This window comes from Aulostomus chinensis, chromosome 6 (assembly GCF_037954235.1).
Source record: "Aulostomus chinensis isolate RoL2024-O1b breed Wild chromosome 6, RoL_Achi_v1.0, whole genome shotgun sequence".
Lineage (NCBI taxonomy): Eukaryota > Metazoa > Chordata > Actinopteri > Syngnathiformes > Aulostomidae > Aulostomus > Aulostomus chinensis.
The window spans coordinates 11,504,072-11,525,248 of record NC_141325.1 but is presented as its reverse complement, the minus strand read 5'-3'; the positions used below and the strand labels follow the sequence as shown (position 1 = coordinate 11,525,248).

The following is a 21,177-nucleotide window of genomic DNA, read 5'->3' as shown; positions in this document are numbered from 1 at the left end:
TTAATCAGCATCTAATGGCTGAGATAGAACCAGGAGCATGATTCAAGACACACAACAGAATAATGAACTGAGGAGAATTTGTGTTTGTTTGAAATGCTGATCTTGTTTGGCTCATTAATGGTCATTAAAAACGACTTCAGGAGGATAATTTATGTGACCTTGAAGTCGCCCTCAGAAATGTGATTGGCTTGCATCTGTAATGTGCGTGATCGTCATGAAATGTGCGTCAATGTGACAGAAAATCCAATTAGTTGTCCGCAAACTTTAATTAGTCCTTTCATGTCATGTCATGTCATGTCTAGTGTTTGCCCTCAAATTATGCAGAAAAGTTCTTCCGAATAAACGCAGCGCATGTTGAATACAGAAAAGGCATCTGCTGTTGTTTTCGTGTGCAGATTTGTTTGATGCACGCATCTGATGCAGAACCACATCTGCCGCGACCTCTCGCTCGCTAGCAAGCCGCGCGCTCGCCCGGTGGCCTTCGGGCACGCGTGCGTGCGGAGATATCATACACTTACGTCACATACATGTGTCAATCATTTCTCTCACTTCATCTGCTTTATAAGTGAGGAGCAGAGGTGGACATTTTGTCAGACATCCGCCAGGCGGAGGAAATCTACGGCGCTCATCTCAACCGGCCGGCAGCGATGCGTCACTCCATGTTTCCCCTGTGCGTCCTGGGACTGCTCGCCCTCTCCTCCGCCTGCTACATCCAGAACTGCCCCCGAGGAGGGAAGCGAGCGCTGGCGGAGACTGGAATCAGACAGGTGAGCACCGTCTGCAGGTACCATTTTTAGAAATCATCTTTAAGTGTCTTTGCTTCGTTTCTTGACGAGAAAGAATTCAATTCACTTCATAAAGTGTTTCTCAGAACTGAGCAGTAATGTTCTATAATTATAGAGAAATGGGGCTACACTGATGTCATCCTCAGAGAGAAGAACTAGTTAGAATTTTGGAGCAGCAAAATTAAGTGTAACAGCAGATGAAGGCAAATGATCAACTTGTACTTTTGCTCAAATTTAAACAAAAAAAAAACGCCTGAGAAAACAAGTTAAGATCAAAAACGGTTGAAAGATTTCTTCTCTGTTTTTCCCTTCTTAAATATGACAAATTATTTTGGATCTATTTATTTTAACAAGGTATTTTCTGTATGTGTCCAAGATGGGATGCGATATTACATTTTAACTTGTGAAACATTTGTTTTAAGAATCTTTACATCCTTTAATTCTTTTGAAATTAGTTTTACGTATTTATTTATTCGTATTGAGCGACTGTTGGAAAAAAGCACAATATCTGTACACCAGAAAATTCCAACTAAGGGTTTTTTTGTAAATAATTAATGTTTTAAGTCTACAAGCTCTATACCTCAGACTTAGATGGGCCTTCCAGACAGTAAATGAGGGTCGGTTTGTTTTATTATCGCGAGCACCAAGTTGAAATAAGTTCACATCGTTTAAAAAAGTATAAAATTCATGTTTTATTGTATTGAAAGGATCATATTTTGGGCTGATCCATTTAGTGGTTGTAATGTTCTGGCTGATGGGTGTATGTGAGCAGGCTGGCAGGTTTGATAGTGAGTAAAACACAGCAGCCCTGTGATAAATCTCCCCTTCATGAAGATGATAATGTTCTGTTTTTATTGAGCTTGTTTAGAAGAGGGATTTATTGTAATGGTCACTTGGAGGCTGTAGTTTATGGTGCTGATTCCATAAGCATCCATATGAAGTAGGATTTACTGCTGGATAGTACTGGCAGGCCAAAAAAAACCCCAAAGAGTTCCATTTTTTATTGCATCTTAGACTTATGTCCATCCACTTCTTCCTGTAGTGCATGTCATGCGGGCCAGGGGACAGGGGCCGCTGCTTTGGCCCCAACATCTGCTGTGCAGAGGGTTTTGGCTGCCTGCTTGGCTCGCCAGAGACAGCTCACTGTGAGGAGGAGAACTACCTGCTTACCCCCTGCCAGACAGGAGGGAGATCCTGTGGGTCTGACGGAGGGCACTGCGCTGCTTCAGGACTCTGCTGTAACTCAGGTAAAGTCTGATCTGGTTGTGTGTATTTGAGTGCCGCGGTAAATGTTGCTCTCCCCTCATCTCCTCCTTTCCTTTCCTCTGTGGCAGAGAGCTGCGTGGTGGACTCCTCCTGTCAGGTGGGGGCTGAGGCCTCTGATCCGGTCCACAGCTCCGCTGGAAGCTCGCCCGCAGAGCTGCTGCTGCGCCTGCTGCATGTGGCCACCAGAGGGCAGAAAGAGTACTGATAATTGGTCTCTGGGGGTTCCTCTGCTCCTCAGGGCCCAAAGGTTCAAATATAAGCATCGAGAATCAATACCACCCCCAAACCCCACCCCGATGTAAGAATTCTGTATCTATGAAGGCTCGTAGTCACAGACAAAGCTCACTTATTGATTGGCAAATTCTATCCAGATCCTGAGGGAGAGGAATTATGTTCATGGGTATAAAAACAGTGGGTATCGTGTTTCTCCCTCTCTCTAAATGTATATATCGATGCACATATTGTAAACAAATTGTATTCTAAACGAAAGGACAATTACGCATATTTCAAACGGGAAACAGAAATCACTGTAAATATATCAGGAGATTACAGTTGCTACAGATATTGATTAAAAACAGCTTGAGCAGTTTCACATGTGTAGTAGAAATATTATTGTACATTAAAAATGGGAAATACAGAAAATATTGCCAAAAAATATGTCTTGCGTGTGTCTTCTTTTAATCCCACACTAAAAAAAAAAAAAAAAACTTAAAAAAAACACTGCTCACACTCTATGTGAGCGAGAGTTTGAAATACACTCACCTTCTTTTGAACACTTTTTTAAGAACTTTGTGTCACTGCCAACATTTACTTATTAATAAAAGACAATTAGGATAAAAGGGCACGGGATGGAAAAACACAGCATATTTTAAATGACAGTTGTTCCTGTAAATCATTTGAGGTGTTCAGCACACACAAGTAGTTTCGCTTATAAATATGACTGTGTTGATTGACAATCATCCTTTCTTTCATCATGTTCGGCTTCAGATCTGCGCTGTTTCAACATGTCCCGCTCTGTGTGTGTGTGTGTGTGTGTGTGTGTGTGTGTGTGTCAGACAGCTCATACGTCTTCCAGAATTTTATGTGACGGCAGTTGGACTGTCTTGTGTCCCAGACCCAGCTGAAATTGGAAGCAGGTACCATAAATGATAGTATGATTGGGGCTTCTCAGAACACACGTTATTTCTTGGAAGGCCGTCATGTCTGCAGATGAGGGTAATAACAACTACTTATTGCAAATCACTTTTTCACATAAGCAAAAGACAAAAAAAAAATTTAAAGTAACACAGTGGAAGTAACTGAATAAAAGTGATACGTAATTCGGCCTTGAGAGGGAATTTCCTTATGTTATGTAGTTATATGTATTGAATTGATATTTCTTATTTAGGTCCTTTTTTTTTTTGCTTAGTTATTAGGGCTGGGAATTGGCAAGGACCTAACATGATCATGCAGTCTTATCATGATTTACTGACACAACATTTAGAGCAGTATTCCAAATAAAACTTTCAAAATAAAGCAGAAAACACAATTTGTTGACCTAGATAATCTACTGATGCAGATGCTACATCACATTATATTAGTTACTCAGACAATTTGAATCAAAACTATTCAGATTTACACCCCAGGTTATGCGAATGGTTGTGCAAAGTTGCACAGTTGTACACACTAAAATGTAACGGCTATGCATACAGGGGTCACGATATGACTATCACCACACATTGTGACATGATATTGAAACACGGTGGTTGGAGCGTTGATACAGGATCATAACAGCAATATTTTGTTTTTATTCCACAGCCTTAATAGTTTGGTTTTATTGATTTTCACAAACCAATTAATGAAAGAGAACAAAAATGGTTTATGAAGATGCCTTCCTTATTTAATACAAAATATATACATACATACAAACTATACATATATATATACATATATACATATGTATACACATATATTTCTGAGATATATATATATATATATATATATATACACACTATGTATTTTAAGTATTGGTACAATTGTTATTATTATTATTATTATTAACATTAATAATAATAATACTTGTACTAATACTTAAAATACATGGTTTTAAGACTCGTATTATTATTATTGACAAAAGTAATACTAATAATAGTATTATCGAAAGCTGGGTTCAGTATTTTAAAGTCAACTTAATTGAAATTAAATTTTATTTTTAAACTGAGGAGTGACCTATCATCAGTTTTACAATTTACACACGTGCTTTTCCTACTGACATTTTCTTTCTTTCTTTCTTTCTTTCTTTCTTTCTTTCTTTCTTTCTTTCTTTGTCTGTCTGTCTTCCTTTGCTAATATAAACATTTCTAAATACAAAAGCAAACCGGCATAAATCCTGCAGCTGATGTTCTCAAATCAACCACAAAACTCTCTGAATGCCCCAGATTAATAATTACTTTACAAATTATGCCCTCAGAGTAACGCCACTAAATCAGACAGGAGGCTTAATTAGTCATGTGATCTGACAGCTTTTCATGTGATCAGATAATTTCTGTTGTCTGCTGGAAAAGAAAAAAAAGGAAGCTTTGCAGATGATGTTTTCTGGCCCTTGACATTAACTTTCCCACTTTAGTCAGACTACCAGCTGTGCCAGGAAAATGCCGCAGGGTATTTTTTGATATTCAGTGGCGAGGCTGTCAGACGTTCAGTAAAATTGTGCAAAATCCCAGGGAGCCAAATTTATGCCAAACCTGAGATCACACTGACGGTTAATTGTCTCTACTGCTTCAGGGATTTTCCACCTTATCTTATTCATTTTTATTAATTTGCAAATGTTTGTGGCCCTCAGGTAAGTAAAGAGTGAGGGTCAGCGAGAGGAGGGCAGGTCAGCGATGGTCACGCTTCACTGTCTGGTTTGTCTGATCATCAAGAGCATCACTTAACTGTTTTTAGAATCAAAACCAGTGACTTCTCCTGTCTTTTCTTTCCATGCAGATATTTATCTGTTTAAAAACCTGTACGTTTCTCGTAATCCGCCTCCTAACCTATATTGTTTAACCTGTGACCTACATCTTATTTTACTGGATGTGGTGTTAGCTGCCTTTGGAGTGTTCTCCATCGATCAATCAAATATTCTGCTGCAAGTGCACTTATTAAACCTGTCGGAGCTTGTCTGAACGTTGCTTTCCTGCACACGCGCGCGCGCACACACACACACACACACACACACACACACACACACACACCAGCAGTTTACACAAACGCTTGAGAATCAAACTGTGTTTTCACACTTAAACGTGATTTCTTTGTTATTCCTGCTGCTAACCTTGTTATTGTTTTGTGTGTTGCAATCAAAGGGATGCATACCTGGTTGGCATGAGCACACACACACACACACACACACACACTCACACACACACACACACACACACACACACACACACACAAACACACACACTCCCTCTCTCTGTCTGTGGGTGGGTGAACAGGTATGTGTGCATATATACAGCGAAGGTAGCTTTCCTCTCCTCATTTTCTCCAGCATCATGGATCTCAAAGTTGGGTTGGTGATCGTCTGTCTGTGTGCTTGGGGCATCATCTTCACAGAGGGTAAGGACATTATAATCAGTAAAACATATGATGATAAGTTATGTACGTGTGTGTGTGTGTGTGTGTGTGTGTGTGTGATAACCTTTATCCATAGCAAACCACTTGTTTTAGACCAATTCATGCAGTTTTACCCTGTTGTTTTAATTTAAAACCTAAAATTGACAAAATAATTTGACTTTCAGCTGATACTTGTAACCAGTTTAACCGGAAATAACTGTTCAGTTTTCAGGTGGTTAGTGGAAAAGTTCACATTCATCCTTTTGTATTTTATCATCTTAATTCCAAATGTAACTGCACATTTCAACTCTGTATTGTATTGTCAGTAACCAGGTGTTGTTATTCCATATAATTTGCAACATTCTATCATGGATTTTTTTTTTTTTTTTTTTTTTTAGCCGGCATTCCAAAATGCTGCCTTGCAACAAAAATGAACATCTCCTTAGCGATCCTGAGGAAGGTTCAGCGATGGGACATCCAGCAGAGCTCCGGCGCCTGTGACATCCCTGCACTGATGTGAGTGAGCGCAGCTGACAAAGAAAAAAAACTCCAAATGACTGAGCGGTAGCCTCATGATCTGTTTTGTCAACATTTAATGAAAATCTGATTTCTTTTTCTCGTGTATCCACAGCTTGCACGTTAAAGACATGAGGAGACCCATCTGTGCTCATCCCAAAGAGAAGAGAGTGCTGATGTGGCTTCGGATGAGGATGAAACAAAACAGACAGAAGGCAACTTACAGAGACGCGTAGCAAAAAATCTCCCCCTTTCCTCAAAGGGTCTTTTGAGGGGTAAAAAACACGTCTCTGTCTGGTCTATGAGTGTGTGACATATCCTGATTTTAAGAGCATTTACCTTTTGAAGGCTCGTTTTATTGTAACTGGTGAGAGGAAATATAATTCAGTATAAAGTTGGGGAATTTTATTCAATGATTAACGTGATGTCATTCCTGCATATCATGACTAATACCGATTTTTTTTGTTGCCCTGCGTGGCTTCCGTTCGCCCTCAACAAACTAACAGTAAACAGAATTTTTTTGTAAAATGTTGATGGAATAAAGGATAAGAATACTTGAGTAGTGTAGTGTCTACGATCATAGTCATGCTGGTCAAACTGTTGTCAGACATTTTCACTACAACAATGCCGCTTTTCCCAAGACAAGTTCACGCTGGCATACACGCGCGTTGGAAATAACTGTAACTTTCCTTGTTTTCTGACCGTACAGGTGCTAATCAGTCTCTGGTAAAATGAGCATTATTCGTGATACCATTCATACAATGGAGAGCCTAAAAAATAAACTGCACTCCGAGCTTAAATGAAAACACCATCGACTCGTTTTCCTCCGATGACTCCTGTTCATGTCTGCTTTTGGAAAGTTTCACTATACCCTTGTGTTTGATTAGGTTTTTTTTTTCAAACTGAGGGATCATATCGAAGATCTCAAGATAATATGAGAAAGTACCTAAACCCATTTACATCTACAAACAAACAAAAATAAAGGTCCAGCAAGTATATTATCAAAAAAATAAAAGCATTCTTCCACTTGACTCTCATAACAAGTATATTTTAACACGATATCATCATATTTTATCAAGTGGAAGAATGTTTTACTTTCTTGGCCCATTATTTTACTTACCGTAGGTACAGGTTTTTTGTTTGTTTGGGTTTTTTTTTTGCAAATATACCTGACAATACTTCAGTTAATTGCAGTATATAATTGTAACTGTTGAGTTTTCTTCGACACCTGCCTGAATCAGAATCCCTTTTCTTGTAGATAAAACAAACAATACGCCGCTGTTCATTTCAATTTTCCGAATTTTATTTCTGCTCAACTGATCTGGCAAAAAAAAACCCACAACAACTCAATCTTGTATGAATCTGTTGCTAAAACTTTTGTTGAAAAGCGTTTGAATTTTGCTATTAAACATTGTTTTAACGCAACGCCTCATTTGCTCTGAGAATATTCTCTGGATCCTTGACAGGAATGTGGCCTGCACGTGATGTGAATGACTCAAGCCCTTATTGTCATTGGATTTTGAAGTTATGGCTCAAATGTATGTGGTTTTGATTGGTTTGGCACACTTTCAAGAACTCTTGCCAAAATATTCCTACAGTTAGATTTGGACACATCCACACCACTCGCTATTTCAACACTCAGGGTAATAGATACTGATATCCACTACTACAGAGGTGAAAAATCGAGACCGAAAGAAAGCCAGCAGATTTTCTTTCTCAGGTGTTCACCTCGGCTCCCTTCCAGGTTACATTCACAAGCGATTAGTGAGTCGCATTTGTGTAAATCCCCACAGCAGTTCCCGCTACAACCGCTGTGAACACAGCCAGGGGTCAAATCCAGACATCTCTGACTTCAGCTACAGTGTAGGAGAGAGATGAGACCACAGCAGATGCACAGAAACATGTCGGAGCTGTGCACTCTTGAACTCCTGCTGACAGCTTGCTAACATAAATCTCCAGATTCATACACTCTCCAACTGTCACGCACGTTTGGCTGCGTCTCAACTCACCTCAAAGCACAGGTCATTAAGTCATCTTTAAAGTGACACTTCTCTTAAATGTGTCTTTAAAGGAACAGATACCCTTGAGCATGTAAGCATGCTGACTTGCAGTAACTGTCAAAGTGTTTGTACAGAGGCAGAAAGATGTACTTGCGGTTACATCCATCCATCCATTTTCTATACCGTTAATCCGGTAAGGGTCACAGGGGGGACACTGGGTGAGAGGCGGGGTTCACCCTGGACGCCAGTTTGTCGCAGGGCCATCAGGAGCAATTAGGGGCTCAATGTCTTGCTTAAGGATACTTGGACATCAGGGGAAGTGAGGGTCGAACCAGCGACCCTTTGGTTGCTAGACAGCCACTCTACCCCTGAGCCATGCCGCCCACACTACCTCTGAGTCATGCCACTTGTGGTTACCTGCCATCTCCAAATATTTTCAGAAGTACTTTGATTCATTAGTCTGAAGCAATATCACTCTCTGGTGGAGAGACAATGGTACTGTAGAGGGAGCTATTACACAAAGTGTCTTTATCATTGTTATTTTACATTTTATCTGACATTTAACGTTCATTTGCTGTTAAAACCCTCGAGTGACACGACGGCATGCTCAAAAGCAACGGTGGTCTTGACTCAAAATAATCATCTGATACATCATACATTTACAAGAGTGTCTATTAAGGCGCTGTATATGTCTCAACAAATCGAACTGTTCGGGGGAACTGCTGATTCTAGTCATTGTCAAATAACAGATGTTGCAGAGTAGCACACTGGGTTCACTGAGATCCTCGCTGAAGCACGACGAGCCTTCATAGTCTGACGATGTATAACTGGCACAGAGATTAAACCTCTTGTCAGTCCCGGTGAAGCAGACCAGATCAAATCGATGTCAGTAAATGAGTTAAGTGCATGTTCAAGGCAAGGATGCCATGTTGTAAAAGCGATAGTCCTCATCTTTAAAGCCATCCACAGGATTAAACATGTTGGGAAAGTGGCTGTTTTAGCTGTACAAAACACACAGAAGATGAGCTATGGACTTCTGGAGAGTGTGTGAATGAATACTTCACATTCAGGTTGACAGTGGTAGAGGGTACTATTGCTTTAATGCTATATGACGGTGTATGTACTTTTGGAACACACACACACACACACACACACACACACACACACACACACACACACACACACCACTTTTACATGACCTTTAGAGGTGAATGACTCAACGACTGAATAATCTACCGTCCAGTTCTTACTTGCTTACTCTTGCTAACTACAGGAAATTTGGAATGGAGATTTTTCCTATTTTAGCTGGGTATTTCTACTTTTAAGTGAAGGGATTGTGTATTTTTGCCAACATTGTGAGCGACATGGAGCAGGAACAGACACTGGAGCTCGGAGGATGGATGAAAGAGTCTTTAATGCAATTCAATATACAATAAAAAAATACCTTTAATTAAAGTTCAAAATGTAGGAACAATGTCACCAAAAGTGAAAAGAAAAATGTGTTTTTAATTTTCAAAAATCACTTTTTGTTTTTAAAGAGGGTTACGTATACAGTGTTGCTGCTTCCACTTATGCACATTCAACCCTGGGGCCAGTCATTCAAAAATACTTTTACTTTGAAATCCGTAGTTAAGTTTACTGCTAACTGTCATTATTGTTCCCCAAGTGTCTGATTTCTTCTTTCCCAGCGATGACAATAGGACCGCCCACCTGCTCGCTTTTCCTGTGTAGACCTCTTAGTGGTTTACAGGAAACACAGTGAGAACCGGACACCCAACTAGGAAGTTCCAACGAGACCCATTTCTGTGTCCGACCAGCAGCTGAAGATGTCCGCAGTGACCGGCCAGGAAGGCGCTCCACACTCGGGGCTGCTCAAGCTCGTCTCCGCGCTGTTTTACGCCGCCTCTTCGTTTCTCATCACGGTGGTTAACAAAACGGTACTGACGAGCTTCAGGTGGGTGGTGGCGCTGTGCTGAGCCCTCACAGGACCGTTGCACTCAACCAGCACTGGCCGAACCCCATCAAACCGGCTGAAGTTCGTAAGATAGAAGTAAAAATTCAAGTTTGGGGCGAAACCGTGAAACGTGACGAGAAAAAGGCATTTTTTACATGGAGTTTGGCGGAGTGTCGCTCCTCCGTGTAGCGGCTGATAACGTAGACACTGCTGACAATGTGTAATGATTGCCAAACATTTGATGATGACAATTAATAATAACAGTATGTAAGTAAATATATTGCAGATATGAAAAACAAGTTCTTGTGCTATTGGCTTGTATGTGATCAGTAATAATAACAAGTATTATTCCATTGATAATGAAATAAATATTAAATTATTGGCAGTTGTTGCATAACTGACAGCTGTATTTTTATCCCTCAATAATGTAATAACCGATTATAATCTTTAAAACAGTCTTTTTAGTTTTATCCTGGTCAGTTATTACAATGTCAACTTTTATTATATATTAACAAATGTCAAAAACAAAAGTATTTTCAGTTTTTAACATTGAAAACTTCCTTTTTACAACTTAAACAGTAACAATTTATTACCCTCTGAAAAAAACAAGTTAATTTGCCTAAATGTAATACATATTTCTCACGTTGCCAACATTAATTGCAACAAATACTGACAGAAATATCAAGTTAACGGCAGTTTTTACATTCTGGGAAGCAATTTTTTTGTGTCATAAGGTGAGTTTTTCCATTTTGAACTCGTGTTACATAAAGGATTGTCATAAATGTCATTGGTTGAAGTCAAATTTACTTCGCCAGTAATGCTCACTGACTACATAATACCTAAGTAAAGGTTTTTGGATCTTACATTTGGGTCAGTTATTACATTATTAACAGTTATAGATCCAATAATGGAAAAAAAAAGATCTTGTTCTTGCCATTTGTTATGTTATCAGCCTCTACAGTGTTGTGTTTATTCTATGTATGAAGAAAATCCTGTTTTTAATTCCATTTTATTCTGTTTTGTGTCGTTTCTACACCAGGTTTCCATCTTACATGTGTCTAGGAATCGGCCAGGTAAGAGATCCAGGCTTGTGTTTCACTTTATCACACAAACTCACTCTTTTCATACAATTTTTCATCCCCATAGATGATCACCACTCTCATTGTCCTTTATGCTGCTAAAATGACCAAAGCGGTCCAGTTTCAAGATTTTGACAAAAGTGTTCTCTTAAAAGTAAGTTTTTTGTTTGTTTTTTTAAAGAAGGTAATGGGATATCGGATTATTTTTAGTTAAAAAAAACAACTTAATCCCTCTATGTTCGTGCCAGATGTTCCCTCTTCCTTTGCTCTATGTTGGGAATCATATAACAGGACTGGCAAGCACCAAAAAGCTCAGGTTTGATATACGTGTCTTACAATAATCTTGATTTTTGTCCTGTCGATGTTCATATCTGCTCAATCTAAACCACCTTTTGCAGCTTACCCATGTTTACGGTTCTACGGAAATTCACTATATTGATGACCATGATCCTGGAAATATACATATTAAGGTTGGTTTTCTCTTTTTTGTTTTATTTCATCAGTAACGTTTGACATTTTTACATATTGATAGAAGTTTAGAAAGCGTTTAACTTTGAGGAAACAGGAGGAGAAAAAGGTGTGGTGTATCTATTAAATGTCAAGTGTCCTGATTTCTTATGTTCACTTTTTTTGGAATTGTTGCTTTTACAGAAAAACATTTCCCAAAAGAATTGTGTACAGCGTTGTGGCCATCGTCCTCGGTGCTGTAGTTGCTGCGAGGTAATTTTTTAATGGATTCATTTGGAATTTTGTTGATTAAACATTAATAAAAAGCCATAAACCAGTACTGTTTGTCTCCTGTAGTTCCGACCTGGCCTTCGATGTGGAGGGATACTCCTTCATCCTGCTCAACGACGCCTTCACTGCCGCCAGCGGTGTGTACACCAAGAAGAAACTTGGCATCAAGGTAACATTCCCAGCATGAACATTGGTGGTTTTGAAAACCTTTCAGACGTATTGTGTTACTGCTCAAGAGTCCTGCCAAAGTAGTAGGGCTGTTAAAGGGGTTTTGTCTGTTGTAAGGTTTTTTTTAAAGTAGTGGAGGAACAGTGCTGATCACATCCATTCTCACTTGGTGTTACTTTGTTTAAAAAGATATTGTTGGGATTTGCTTTGGGCAGCACGGTGGTGCAGTGGTCAGCACTGTCGCCTCACAGCAAGAAGGTTCCAGGGTCGAGCCTGGGGAGGGGGGGACGAGGCTGATTGATACTCTAAATTGACCGTAGGTGTGACTGTGAGTGTGAGTGGTTGTCTGTCTCTATGTGTTGGCCAGGGTAGGGTTGTGAGGGGGTTGGAGCCTATCCCAGCAGCCTTTGGGCGTGAGGTGGGGTTCACCCTGGACAGGTCACCAGTCCATCACAGGGACAACACATATAGACAGACAACCATTCACACTCACAGTCACTCCTACAGTCAATTTAGAGTATCAATCAGCCTCGTCCCCTCTTGATGTCTTTGGACTGTGGGAGGAAGCTGGAGTACCAGAGAGAACCCACACAGGAACAGGGAGAACATGGAGACTCACACATAAAGATCCCGTGCCCGAGCCGGGACTGAAACCCGGAACCTTCTTGCTGTGAGACGACAGTGCTGACCACTGCACCACCGTGCCGCCCAAGCTTTTTCAATAAAGTTGTAAAAAAAACAACCTGTAAACACAGAAGCTCTCCATTAGGCAACTCCACGGGCAGTGCACAGATATAGCAGCTGATGCACTTGTTCAAACTAGCTGTATTTAATATTTTGGGATTGTCCTGATCTTACTGACAATAATCAAGGGAATTACTATCCTGCTATACGTCTTTATTTTTGTCTTAAAGGGTCTTGGGAAATATGGTGTCTTATTTTACAACTCATTAATGATCGTCATTCCCACTCTGTTGGTGAGTGCGTTCACTGGAGACTTCCGAGAGGTGTGTAACTCTGTGATCTGCTCGTTCTGTCTGTGTATTAGTATTATTATATGACACACACACACCCCTGTGTGTTTCCATCTGCAGGCAGTCACATTTGAAGACTGGGTTCACGCCACATTTGTTCTTTGTTTCTTCCTCTCCTGCATCATGGGGTACGCATCTATGTGTCTTTGTTACAACGTGAAGAGTCTTGCTGCCGCTGGCCGCTAAGTTTCGGATCATTTCAGGTTCGTGCTGATGTATTCCATCGTCCTGTGCAGCCACTATAACTCAGCTCTCACTACCTCAGTCGTGGGGGCGATTAAGGTAAGAACCCACAGATGAATCGTTCCATTTGGTGAAATCAGTTTCATTTGATTCACTATATGCCAGCATATGTCCTTCAGTTTTCTAATATCCTTCCCATTCTTCCTACCAAAAAAAAAAAAAATGTAAAGATGCTTAAAAATGAACATTTCCTCAGAATGTTGCAGTAGCTTTTATTGGCATCTTCGTGGGGGGAGACTACCTCTTCTCTTGGATGAACTTCTTGGGCCTCAGCATTTGGTAAGAAGGACTCTTGTACTACAACTTGATTAGATGGAACACTTTACATATATCTAACAGTACTGATCTGTAAAAATCAATAAATAAATAAATGAAAATCCTGTTGAGACTTGTGTTACTCTGTGGATATTGAATGAGCTTAAAATCAAACACGTATGAGAGATTAAGAAAGATCATCCAACAATTACCAGCTAAAAACTGCACCTCAGTCGTAAAAAAAACAAACCAAAGTCTCCACACAGGAAGTGATCTGTCACCACCCGAATTCTTGTTTTGCAAGAAGGGAATAGAACAATTGTTTCTGGTGCAACAGCGACTCCCAGTATGGGCTGTGGCCCCCTGGTGGGCTGTGATGGTAAATACCACATTTATAATTTCGTATTTTTTCTTCTTCCTATTGAATTTAAATTCCAATCGAATATTTCTATATAATATACAGTAAAATATATTTCAGTGTTGCAGTGGGCTGTGAAATCTATTGTGGAAGTAAATCACATACAAATAGTCTCAGTCTCCAGGTGCGGTGATCCTCAACAATCAGCTCAACAATCCATCACTTTGTGTTTTCTCTGCAGCATGACAGGTGGACTCGTCTACTCCTACCTGACTTTTAACGAACAGACGTCCGAAAATAACGCAGAAGATTCCAAAGAGCAGAAGACTCACGCTGCAGAGGATCCTCCAGCCAAGAGCTCTGCTAACTGAATGGACTTTAATGGAGTATTTACCTCTCGATGGGACTATTCTGCTCCATATTGGAGCACAAGTGCCTCATGTTTATATTTATTTATTATGAATCTCTTAAAATCACTGTTCAACCGCACCGCTCAACTGACAAAAAGGGCACACGTATTTCAAGTGAGGTTCAGTGAATGTTTATTGGAAACCATCAGTTATATAACAGTGTGGACAGCCTTTCAGACAAATACTACCTTTAAATGTGTGTAAAAAAAAAAAAAAAAGTCTACCCAGCAAGCAGAATCACTACATGTCACAAACATAAAAACTGTTGGAGGATGTTAGCATGGGGGGCGGACTAAAATTTCAACTTCAAAGCGCTTGGTAAATTGTGCACAATCAATAATCTAACAATCTGTATATATTAAATGCCATATTTTTCTCAAACCACAAAAAAAAAAAAAATCTAAGGGTTAGAAACTCAAAATATACTATTATCGGGTGTAATAAATCATTTGGTGCTTTGATTATCAACAACTCGCTTGCCTTCCAGTTTTCAACTCCGCCTAAAATTTGTAAATCCAATTCAAACAACTTAGCTGGTGAGAGTGAGAGGTTTCACACACACACACACACACACACAAAAACCCAGATGTAGGGCAGCTCTGATAAACAGTGTTAAATGTAGTGTTGCTGAAAAGAAAGACCAAAAAAAAAAAAATACACAGCACTACTCAAACCAGTTTCAGAGACAGGAGCCATTTTCCTGCACATTTAGAGCAAATATAATCCTCCATGCATTGCAAGCTTAATCCAAACCTTAAATGGGAACGCAAGTGCTTAAAGGAACTCTAAGGAAAAAATGCTTGTTTGCTATCTGAGAAGATGGGCACCCTTCTCTCCTGTGTGTGCAGTAGAAAGCCAGAGACCAGCTGACCTATAGTTAGCTTAGCACAGTGAATGGTAGCGGAGTCGGAAGTGTTGGCATACCTCCATGAAAAAACAACAAACCAAGTGGGGTCTGTTTATCCTCATCATCCTCTCTCACAGAGTCAGCCATGATTAATATAAGTAGTCACCATAACGAGTGTATTTAATGACGCTAGACAGGTGTGCTAACACTTCCCATCCACCTCGTCATTGTGCTAAGCTAATTAGCAGTCAGCTTGCCTCTGTGGGTCTCAGCACACACACAATAACACACACAGGAGCTTTGAGGAACAGACAATAAATGTCTTTCCCAAAAAGTCGTGTTCCTTTGATTTTTTTTTTTAAATGCTGCCATGAATATGAGCTCAGATGGATAAATACAGGATTCTACATTTGCTTTATAAACTTGCCAGATTTCTGTTGATGTTAAAAAAAAATTCCCTTTTAAAAATCATCAGGATGTCAGCAATTCAATGCAGAAGAAAAATATGGTACAAATAAATATCTCATAATTTAAACTTTGAAATGAGATGATAGCGATGCTCCTCATACTCCCGATCTGCTGCGCCTGCATTACAACCGGCCTGCCGCCTTTTAATATAAAAGACAGCTGACATGTACTTTTCCTTAATATGCAGACATTTTGTTTCATAACTGTGAGGAAACTGATCAAAATGGGGGAAAAAATGGCATGTCCTAAAAAAATGCTCTGGATTATTTAACAATGTAGCATATTTATAGTCTTGATCCAGAAAACAGTGTTTTCAGCTCAAGATGGACTTTTCTTTGCCTCTCTGATGTCATGATTTTGTTTATTTACATCGAGAGAAGAGGATTTTTAGGTCGATTTAAGCCTCAGTGGAACTCTGGATTAGGCTTGCAATGATCACCTGTCACATGTCCGACTGATCTACATCCCCTGACTTTTCTCAGCACATCTTGGAAGGAATCGTACAGGTTGAGGCTAAACCTCTCTGAAATCTTTCTCAGTTCGTTTCTGACACATCTACTGACATTGCTAGCGATCCAACTGTGCTGAACAATGCTGGAGATGAAACCAAGGTGCATGATGGGAGGCCATAGGAATGCAACCTGGACCTCCTATGTTTGACCACACCCTGTATCAATCTGTCCATCTGAACTTAATCTTTATATATAAATATATATATATGTATATATACACACATATATATATTTACACACACACACACACACGCTTCACAATATACTTAAAAAAAACTCGTTACCGTCAAAGTGCAAACAAAACACATTTAAAAACATAATAGGTAATCCATCCTCACCTTTAAAAGGCCGAAGAAGGACAGACATTCTTCATATAGTCAAATCTACAATAATAGCAGCCTAAGAGGATAAAATGGAAGCTGAATAAGGTGCTTTAGCTTGTGCCTTCCTGCCGCTGCACTGCAACACTGATCTGAGGCCTACGTCGCTCTTCAAAGTCTGGATAGAAAGAATAAACTAGTCGATGATTGGTGTTTATGAGCAATATCTAGCACAGCTAACAGGAAGGCAGGTGGGGACTGGAGATAGGAGAGGATGTTCAGGCTGACAGGTTGTTGGCCAGCTCGATGAGTGCCAGAGCGCCGTGGAGACGCTCTCGTTGCTCCTGGAGCCGACGCTTGGCAGCTCCACCCTGGCTGCTGCTCTTCTCCTCATCTGTGGTCTCCTCCTCTTCTCCGTTCTCTTCATCAGACTGAAGAAATTCCATGGGATCCCGTTGTTCCTGGTCCTCAGATCTTGCCTTGCCCTGAGGTTTCACCTTGGTGGTTGTAGGGGCACGCTGCTCACGAGTTCGCCAGTACCTGCAAGGGCAGGAACCAGCGTGTTACATACGCTTTACTTAATAAACGTACTTGTGGTTTTGATTGGCCGACTTCATACGTGAACTCTTACTTTGCCAGCCACTCTGCCACTGCCTTGTTGTCCACAGACTGGGCCTTCTCCTGGCCCTCCTTTGGCTCCTCCCTCCTCAGGCGGGAGAAAGGATGCTTGGGGCAGTGACGGTTGGCGTGGGTAAACCGATTGCCACAACCTGAACAAAGAAATGCACCAGCAACCGGTGTGATTACATACAGTGAAGCATACAAGGTGACACTTGTCAGTGACCTAGAATCAGTGTGATGCTTCCTTTGGTTAAAACCGTGTTATTACAGGACAGGGATGCACTAATAGACCTGCACAGGAATGAGACCTAAAACCACTGCTTTAAATGAAAAATGTTTTGGGTTTTTTTTGGGGGGGGGGGGGGTGGTTGTGGTTTGAGGTCTGTTTCTTTCTCTCTTTTTTTTACAGCCTGGACACAAATTTTGACCTAAAGCATAAAATTACTTGAGCAGATACCACACTTTTGAATTCTGAAGCTGTTTCTGCATCTTAGGAACAGCTGATGCTAACAAGTGGCTAAGTGTGACCGTATTTAATGTAACCAGGCTAAGAACAGAAGAAACATGAAGCTAATTTTGAAGTCATTTCAGTTAACTCTGCGCTAACTTCCTGGGTTGGCCCACACAGACGACATCATTCCTGCACTCTACACACTATCTTCTTCATCAGTCACAATAGAGACAACTGAATGTTACTTTTTTTGGTTTATTGCTACCTTCTTGGTTCTAAATTCGAGAAATAATGAACAGCAATATCCTTGAACAAGGTAGTGAACCCCTAATTGCTCCTGATGGCCCTGCTATGGACTGGCGACCCGTCCAGAGTGAACCCCAATGTCAGCTAGCTGGGATAGCCCCCTCCCGCACCACCCTTAATGGATAAGTGGTATAGAAAATGGATGGATGAACAGCTACTACATTTATACTACAGAAACCATGGTTGTGTTTATTAGGTACTTCCCAAAACAGTAGGAGTTTCAGTTGAACACAAACAGACTCACTTCATGCCACTGGAAAGTACCTAGAAGTTCATGACCAAAAGCACAAACCTTTCTCTGAGCAGACAAAGGGTTTCTCTCCAGTGTGCAGCCGCTGGTGCGTCTTTAGCTGACCGCTCTGGACAAACGCCTTCCCACAGTTTGGATAGTCACACAGATACGGTCTCTCTCCTAGGAAGGAAAATGAGATAAATGTTTATATTTTTCCTAGAGTGAACCCAAATGCAAAAATCAGTATGATGTCTTTTTTTTTTTTTACATGTATGTTCTCCTCTTACATGTGGTTTGTAATCCTTTCTCAGACTTAAACCACTAGGTCAGTCAGCCAATACATTCTTACTTGGTTCTCATCTACCGCACCTAGCTTTGCTGCGTGACCTCTCACCTGTGTGTGTTCGCTTGTGAGCCTGGAGAGACTTCTCTCGGGGGAAAACCCTGTTGCAGATGTTACAGCGGATACGGCTGGAGGACGTCTCACCCTCACTGATCAGCTCCCGGACGGTGTCAGCCCGGGGACGGCCTCTACGGATGCCGTCCTGATGACATGGAGACGTAGCAGTGGTTAATAAAGGTTACTTACAAGTAAGAAGTACCCACGCGGGACACAGTAACTACGGGCGGACTTATCGCCTATACGAATATAGATCGATATATAGAGAGAGCTTTATTCGTTATACAGTAATTACCAGTACTTAGTAAATAATAACGTTCGCTGAGCTCACGTGGGCAACAGTGTCGCACATTTCTCCATAATTCATTCACATCCGGTTACACTTTTGGCGCGAGACTAGACGTCATGGATGAGCAGCTGCTCCAGAACCAGGAAGTAACTGGGGTTTAAATCCACCATGTCACACCCTAATGCGCGGGCGTTTTTTTTTTAAATGACTCTCAATCTCGGCCATATTTAGGCTGAGCCCATGTGTACTCTAAGAAATTTAAGGTGTTCAGGCTCAGGATATTAACAATATACACCAGGATTACGTTGCTCGATTCAAATCACTCAACATGGAATAGTGTGTGTATGTAAAGATGTCGCGGTCCTTGAGCAGGCAGTGACCTGGAATTACTATCATTGCCAGTTGCAGGTATTATAAATATGATGAACGTGGAATATAAAGTGTGTTACAATTTGTCCTCAGCCTAAAAAAACACTACAACAAACAGAACTGCTCAGTCAGAATGTGCAGGGACGTCCATTGGTCATAATTAAACTTATTAAAGTTATTTGTTAATTCAGTTTAAAATATGTTTCTACCTTCATCTGGTCAGGTGACTGAGCCGTGTCCGCTTCTCTGGTCATCCCGGTGGGAGACGAGGCTCCACTCGCCGAGCCGGGGCTCAGAGTCACATTGTGGGCGTTCTCGCCCCACTTCCACGGGTAGACCATGAAGTCGCTGAAGCCGGGGCTTGTCGGCGTCATGGCCTCCGCCTTGGTGGGTTTGATAGGGGTGGTCTTGATGACAGACACCAGAACTCTTTTGGGCGAATCGTTGCAGAAAATAACGTGCGGATGCTTGCTGTCTGCCATTGTAGGGATGTCAAAATTCCGGTATAAATAGGGGGGGAAAAAGCCAAGAAAAGTTTCACTCCTATTTAATGATCTGTCTGTTTATCAGTCTGGGGTGAATATGTCCTTCATTTCCAAAGAGACAAGAACAGAAAAGCGTCCTTCGCTGTAAAATATCCGTAAAATGTATCAAGTTGATGGTGTGTATGCCTCTTCCTGACGCAGCCAGTCCGGACTGTCCTGTGGGTACCCGCAACAGCGTTGTCCCGCGTTGCAAAATCGCGCCCGAGCAGTGAATTGACCAATCAGTGACAAGGATCTAAGCCGGAGTGTAAGAAGCAACCAATCACAGCAGCTAAAGTGTCCCAGCTAGCGAGCTAGTTAGCCAGTAGCCGGGGAGCAATGGCACCCCCTTGATGTGGTTGGTCGAGTAGTTTTGTCCAATGAGATTTAAACAGTCGCGCGCCCATCCACGTAGACAGGAAGCTTTGCCAATCAGAATACGGATACGTCACGTCTGACCCACGATGTGCCCAATGAGAGTGAAGGGCGGTTAATTTTACAGCGCTGATGAGCAGATGTCTTTTCCCGCGCTGAAAAGTCTGTTTATGTTGTTAGCCTTCTTTTTTTCTTCTTCTTTTTTGGCAATTTAAAGGTAAAGGAAACTGTGGCGAAGAGGCGCCAACGTTACGTAATCATTTCAGGGCGGAAATAGTTGAACAAAGGATGTACTGTGTAACAGAAAATAGAAACTACGTATAATTTATAACTATGGCTATTTTGTTCTTCTCCATTGTCTAGAGTAATTTTGTACAAAAAAAAAATGAAACCAGAGAAGAAATACCTATAAAATAACCCATATAGGTAGGAGTGGGAAATTATATCATCAACCTTTTGTCTGTTGACATTTAATAAGTGAAGACAGGATGGATGCGATTTTAATTTGAGGTATTACATTTTTTTTTTCTTCTGCTGGTGTTGGGTTTATATTTAGCCGTAAGAATGACCGAAATAAGTCTACAGTCAGTGTGTCATACTGTTGAGATGAGTCATTCCGTAGTGTACAGAAGACTGGTTGTCTTAGCGTGCCTGTCCTATTGCTGTCAGCCTGACATTCACACACAGAAACAGTCCAAGTATTGTATTGTGGTCAAGCAGAACAGATTTACCCTCGTACTGTATTTGACAACCCAAGCCACCCCGAGTGTTTCATTCATCTGTAATAGATGGGCTTTTCAGACGAAGGATGGACACAAGGCCTGAGTGCGTTCAGGTGTGTATTTAGAGCTGTCCATCGATCACTCAGGACGTATCTTATTTAGATTTTTAGTTTCAGATTATTTTATTGAAACATGTAAAAGGTCAGGACCTGTTTTTAAAAAAAAAAAAGATCAAAAATAACTTTGCCTAAGCCATTCTTTTCTGATCCAATAAAGCATTTGTAGCTGTCGTAGGAAAGGGGAAGTTCAAAAAGTTCCTTTGTTTATTCAGCAAGTCGTCCTGGCCAGTTGAAGTT

General features: G+C 40.8%; 4 protein-coding genes across 7 annotated transcripts; 3 read left to right on the top strand and 1 right to left on the bottom strand.

The window, feature by feature from the left end:
* Positions 1–516: 516 nt before the first annotated feature.
* Positions 517–2,675, top strand: avp (arginine vasopressin). Its single transcript, XM_086205338.1, has 3 exons — positions 517–767; positions 1,828–2,032; positions 2,120–2,675. The coding sequence occupies exons 1-3, from the start codon at positions 648–650 to the stop codon at positions 2,254–2,256; spliced, it is 462 nt and encodes a 153-aa protein (XP_086061464.1). The 5' UTR covers positions 517–647; the 3' UTR covers positions 2,257–2,675.
* Positions 2,676–5,504: 2,829 nt separating this feature from the next.
* Positions 5,505–7,475, top strand: ccl27a (chemokine (C-C motif) ligand 27a). Its single transcript, XM_086205337.1, has 3 exons — positions 5,505–5,633; positions 6,029–6,146; positions 6,262–7,475. The coding sequence occupies exons 1-3, from the start codon at positions 5,570–5,572 to the stop codon at positions 6,380–6,382; spliced, it is 303 nt and encodes a 100-aa protein (XP_086061463.1). The 5' UTR covers positions 5,505–5,569; the 3' UTR covers positions 6,383–7,475.
* Positions 7,476–9,859: 2,384 nt separating this feature from the next.
* slc35d2 (solute carrier family 35 member D2) lies at positions 9,860–17,136 on the top strand. Of its 4 annotated transcripts, none has more exons than XM_086206440.1 (12): positions 9,861–10,100; positions 11,140–11,173; positions 11,247–11,333; positions 11,428–11,495; positions 11,578–11,649; positions 11,831–11,899; positions 11,984–12,086; positions 13,000–13,062; positions 13,180–13,247; positions 13,323–13,401; positions 13,559–13,641; positions 14,217–17,136. In XM_086206440.1, exons 1-12 carry the CDS (start codon positions 9,973–9,975, stop codon positions 14,344–14,346), a joined length of 984 nt encoding a protein of 327 aa, XP_086062566.1. In that variant the 5' UTR covers positions 9,861–9,972; the 3' UTR covers positions 14,347–17,136. The 4 variants fall into 4 exon arrangements, with proteins under 4 accessions (XP_086062568.1, XP_086062566.1, XP_086062565.1 ...); XM_086206439.1 differs by having other exon boundaries at positions 13,000–13,092; positions 14,217–17,134; XM_086206442.1 differs by lacking the exon at positions 14,217–17,136 and having other exon boundaries at positions 9,860–10,100; positions 13,000–13,092; positions 13,559–13,645.
* On the bottom strand, positions 14,304–19,983 carry znf367 (zinc finger protein 367). The gene is made up of 5 exons (XM_086206443.1): positions 19,410–19,983; positions 18,537–18,687; positions 18,203–18,322; positions 17,164–17,302; positions 14,304–17,072 (listed from the first exon to the last, which is right to left on the bottom strand). Exons 1-5 carry the CDS (start codon positions 19,680–19,682, stop codon positions 16,811–16,813), a joined length of 945 nt encoding a protein of 314 aa, XP_086062569.1. The 5' UTR covers positions 19,683–19,983; the 3' UTR covers positions 14,304–16,810.
* Positions 19,984–21,177: the final 1,194 nt, after the last annotated feature.

Bases quoted from the DNA above. Each gene is read 5' to 3' on its own strand.
- avp (XM_086205338.1), top strand. From the start codon at position 648: ATGCGTCACTCCATGTTTCCCCTGTGCGTCCTGGGACTGCTCGCCCTC. The intron at 768-1,827 runs GTGAGCACCGTC...TTCTTCCTGTAG, and splicing joins CGGAGACTGGAATCAGACAG to TGCATGTCATGCGGGCCAGG. The intron at 2,033-2,119 runs GTAAAGTCTGAT...CCTCTGTGGCAG, and splicing joins AGGACTCTGCTGTAACTCAG to AGAGCTGCGTGGTGGACTCC.
- ccl27a (XM_086205337.1), top strand. From the start codon at position 5,570: ATGGATCTCAAAGTTGGGTTGGTGATCGTCTGTCTGTGTGCTTGGGGC. The intron at 5,634-6,028 runs GTAAGGACATTA...TTTTTTTTTTAG, and splicing joins GGGCATCATCTTCACAGAGG to CCGGCATTCCAAAATGCTGC. The intron at 6,147-6,261 runs GTGAGTGAGCGC...GTGTATCCACAG, and splicing joins TGTGACATCCCTGCACTGAT to CTTGCACGTTAAAGACATGA.
- slc35d2 (XM_086206439.1), top strand. From the start codon at position 9,973: ATGTCCGCAGTGACCGGCCAGGAAGGCGCTCCACACTCGGGGCTGCTC. The intron at 13,248-13,322 runs GTACGCATCTAT...GGATCATTTCAG, and splicing joins TTCCTCTCCTGCATCATGGG to GTTCGTGCTGATGTATTCCA. The intron at 13,402-13,558 runs GTAAGAACCCAC...ACATTTCCTCAG, and splicing joins CAGTCGTGGGGGCGATTAAG to AATGTTGCAGTAGCTTTTAT.
- znf367 (XM_086206443.1), bottom strand. From the start codon at position 19,682: ATGGCAGACAGCAAGCATCCGCACGTTATTTTCTGCAACGATTCGCCC. The intron at 18,323-18,536 runs GTGAGAGGTCAC...TTTCCTTCCTAG, and splicing joins TCACAAGCGAACACACACAG to GAGAGAGACCGTATCTGTGT. The intron at 17,303-18,202 runs GTTTGTGCTTTT...TTCTTTGTTCAG, and splicing joins CTTTGTCTGCTCAGAGAAAG to GTTGTGGCAATCGGTTTACC.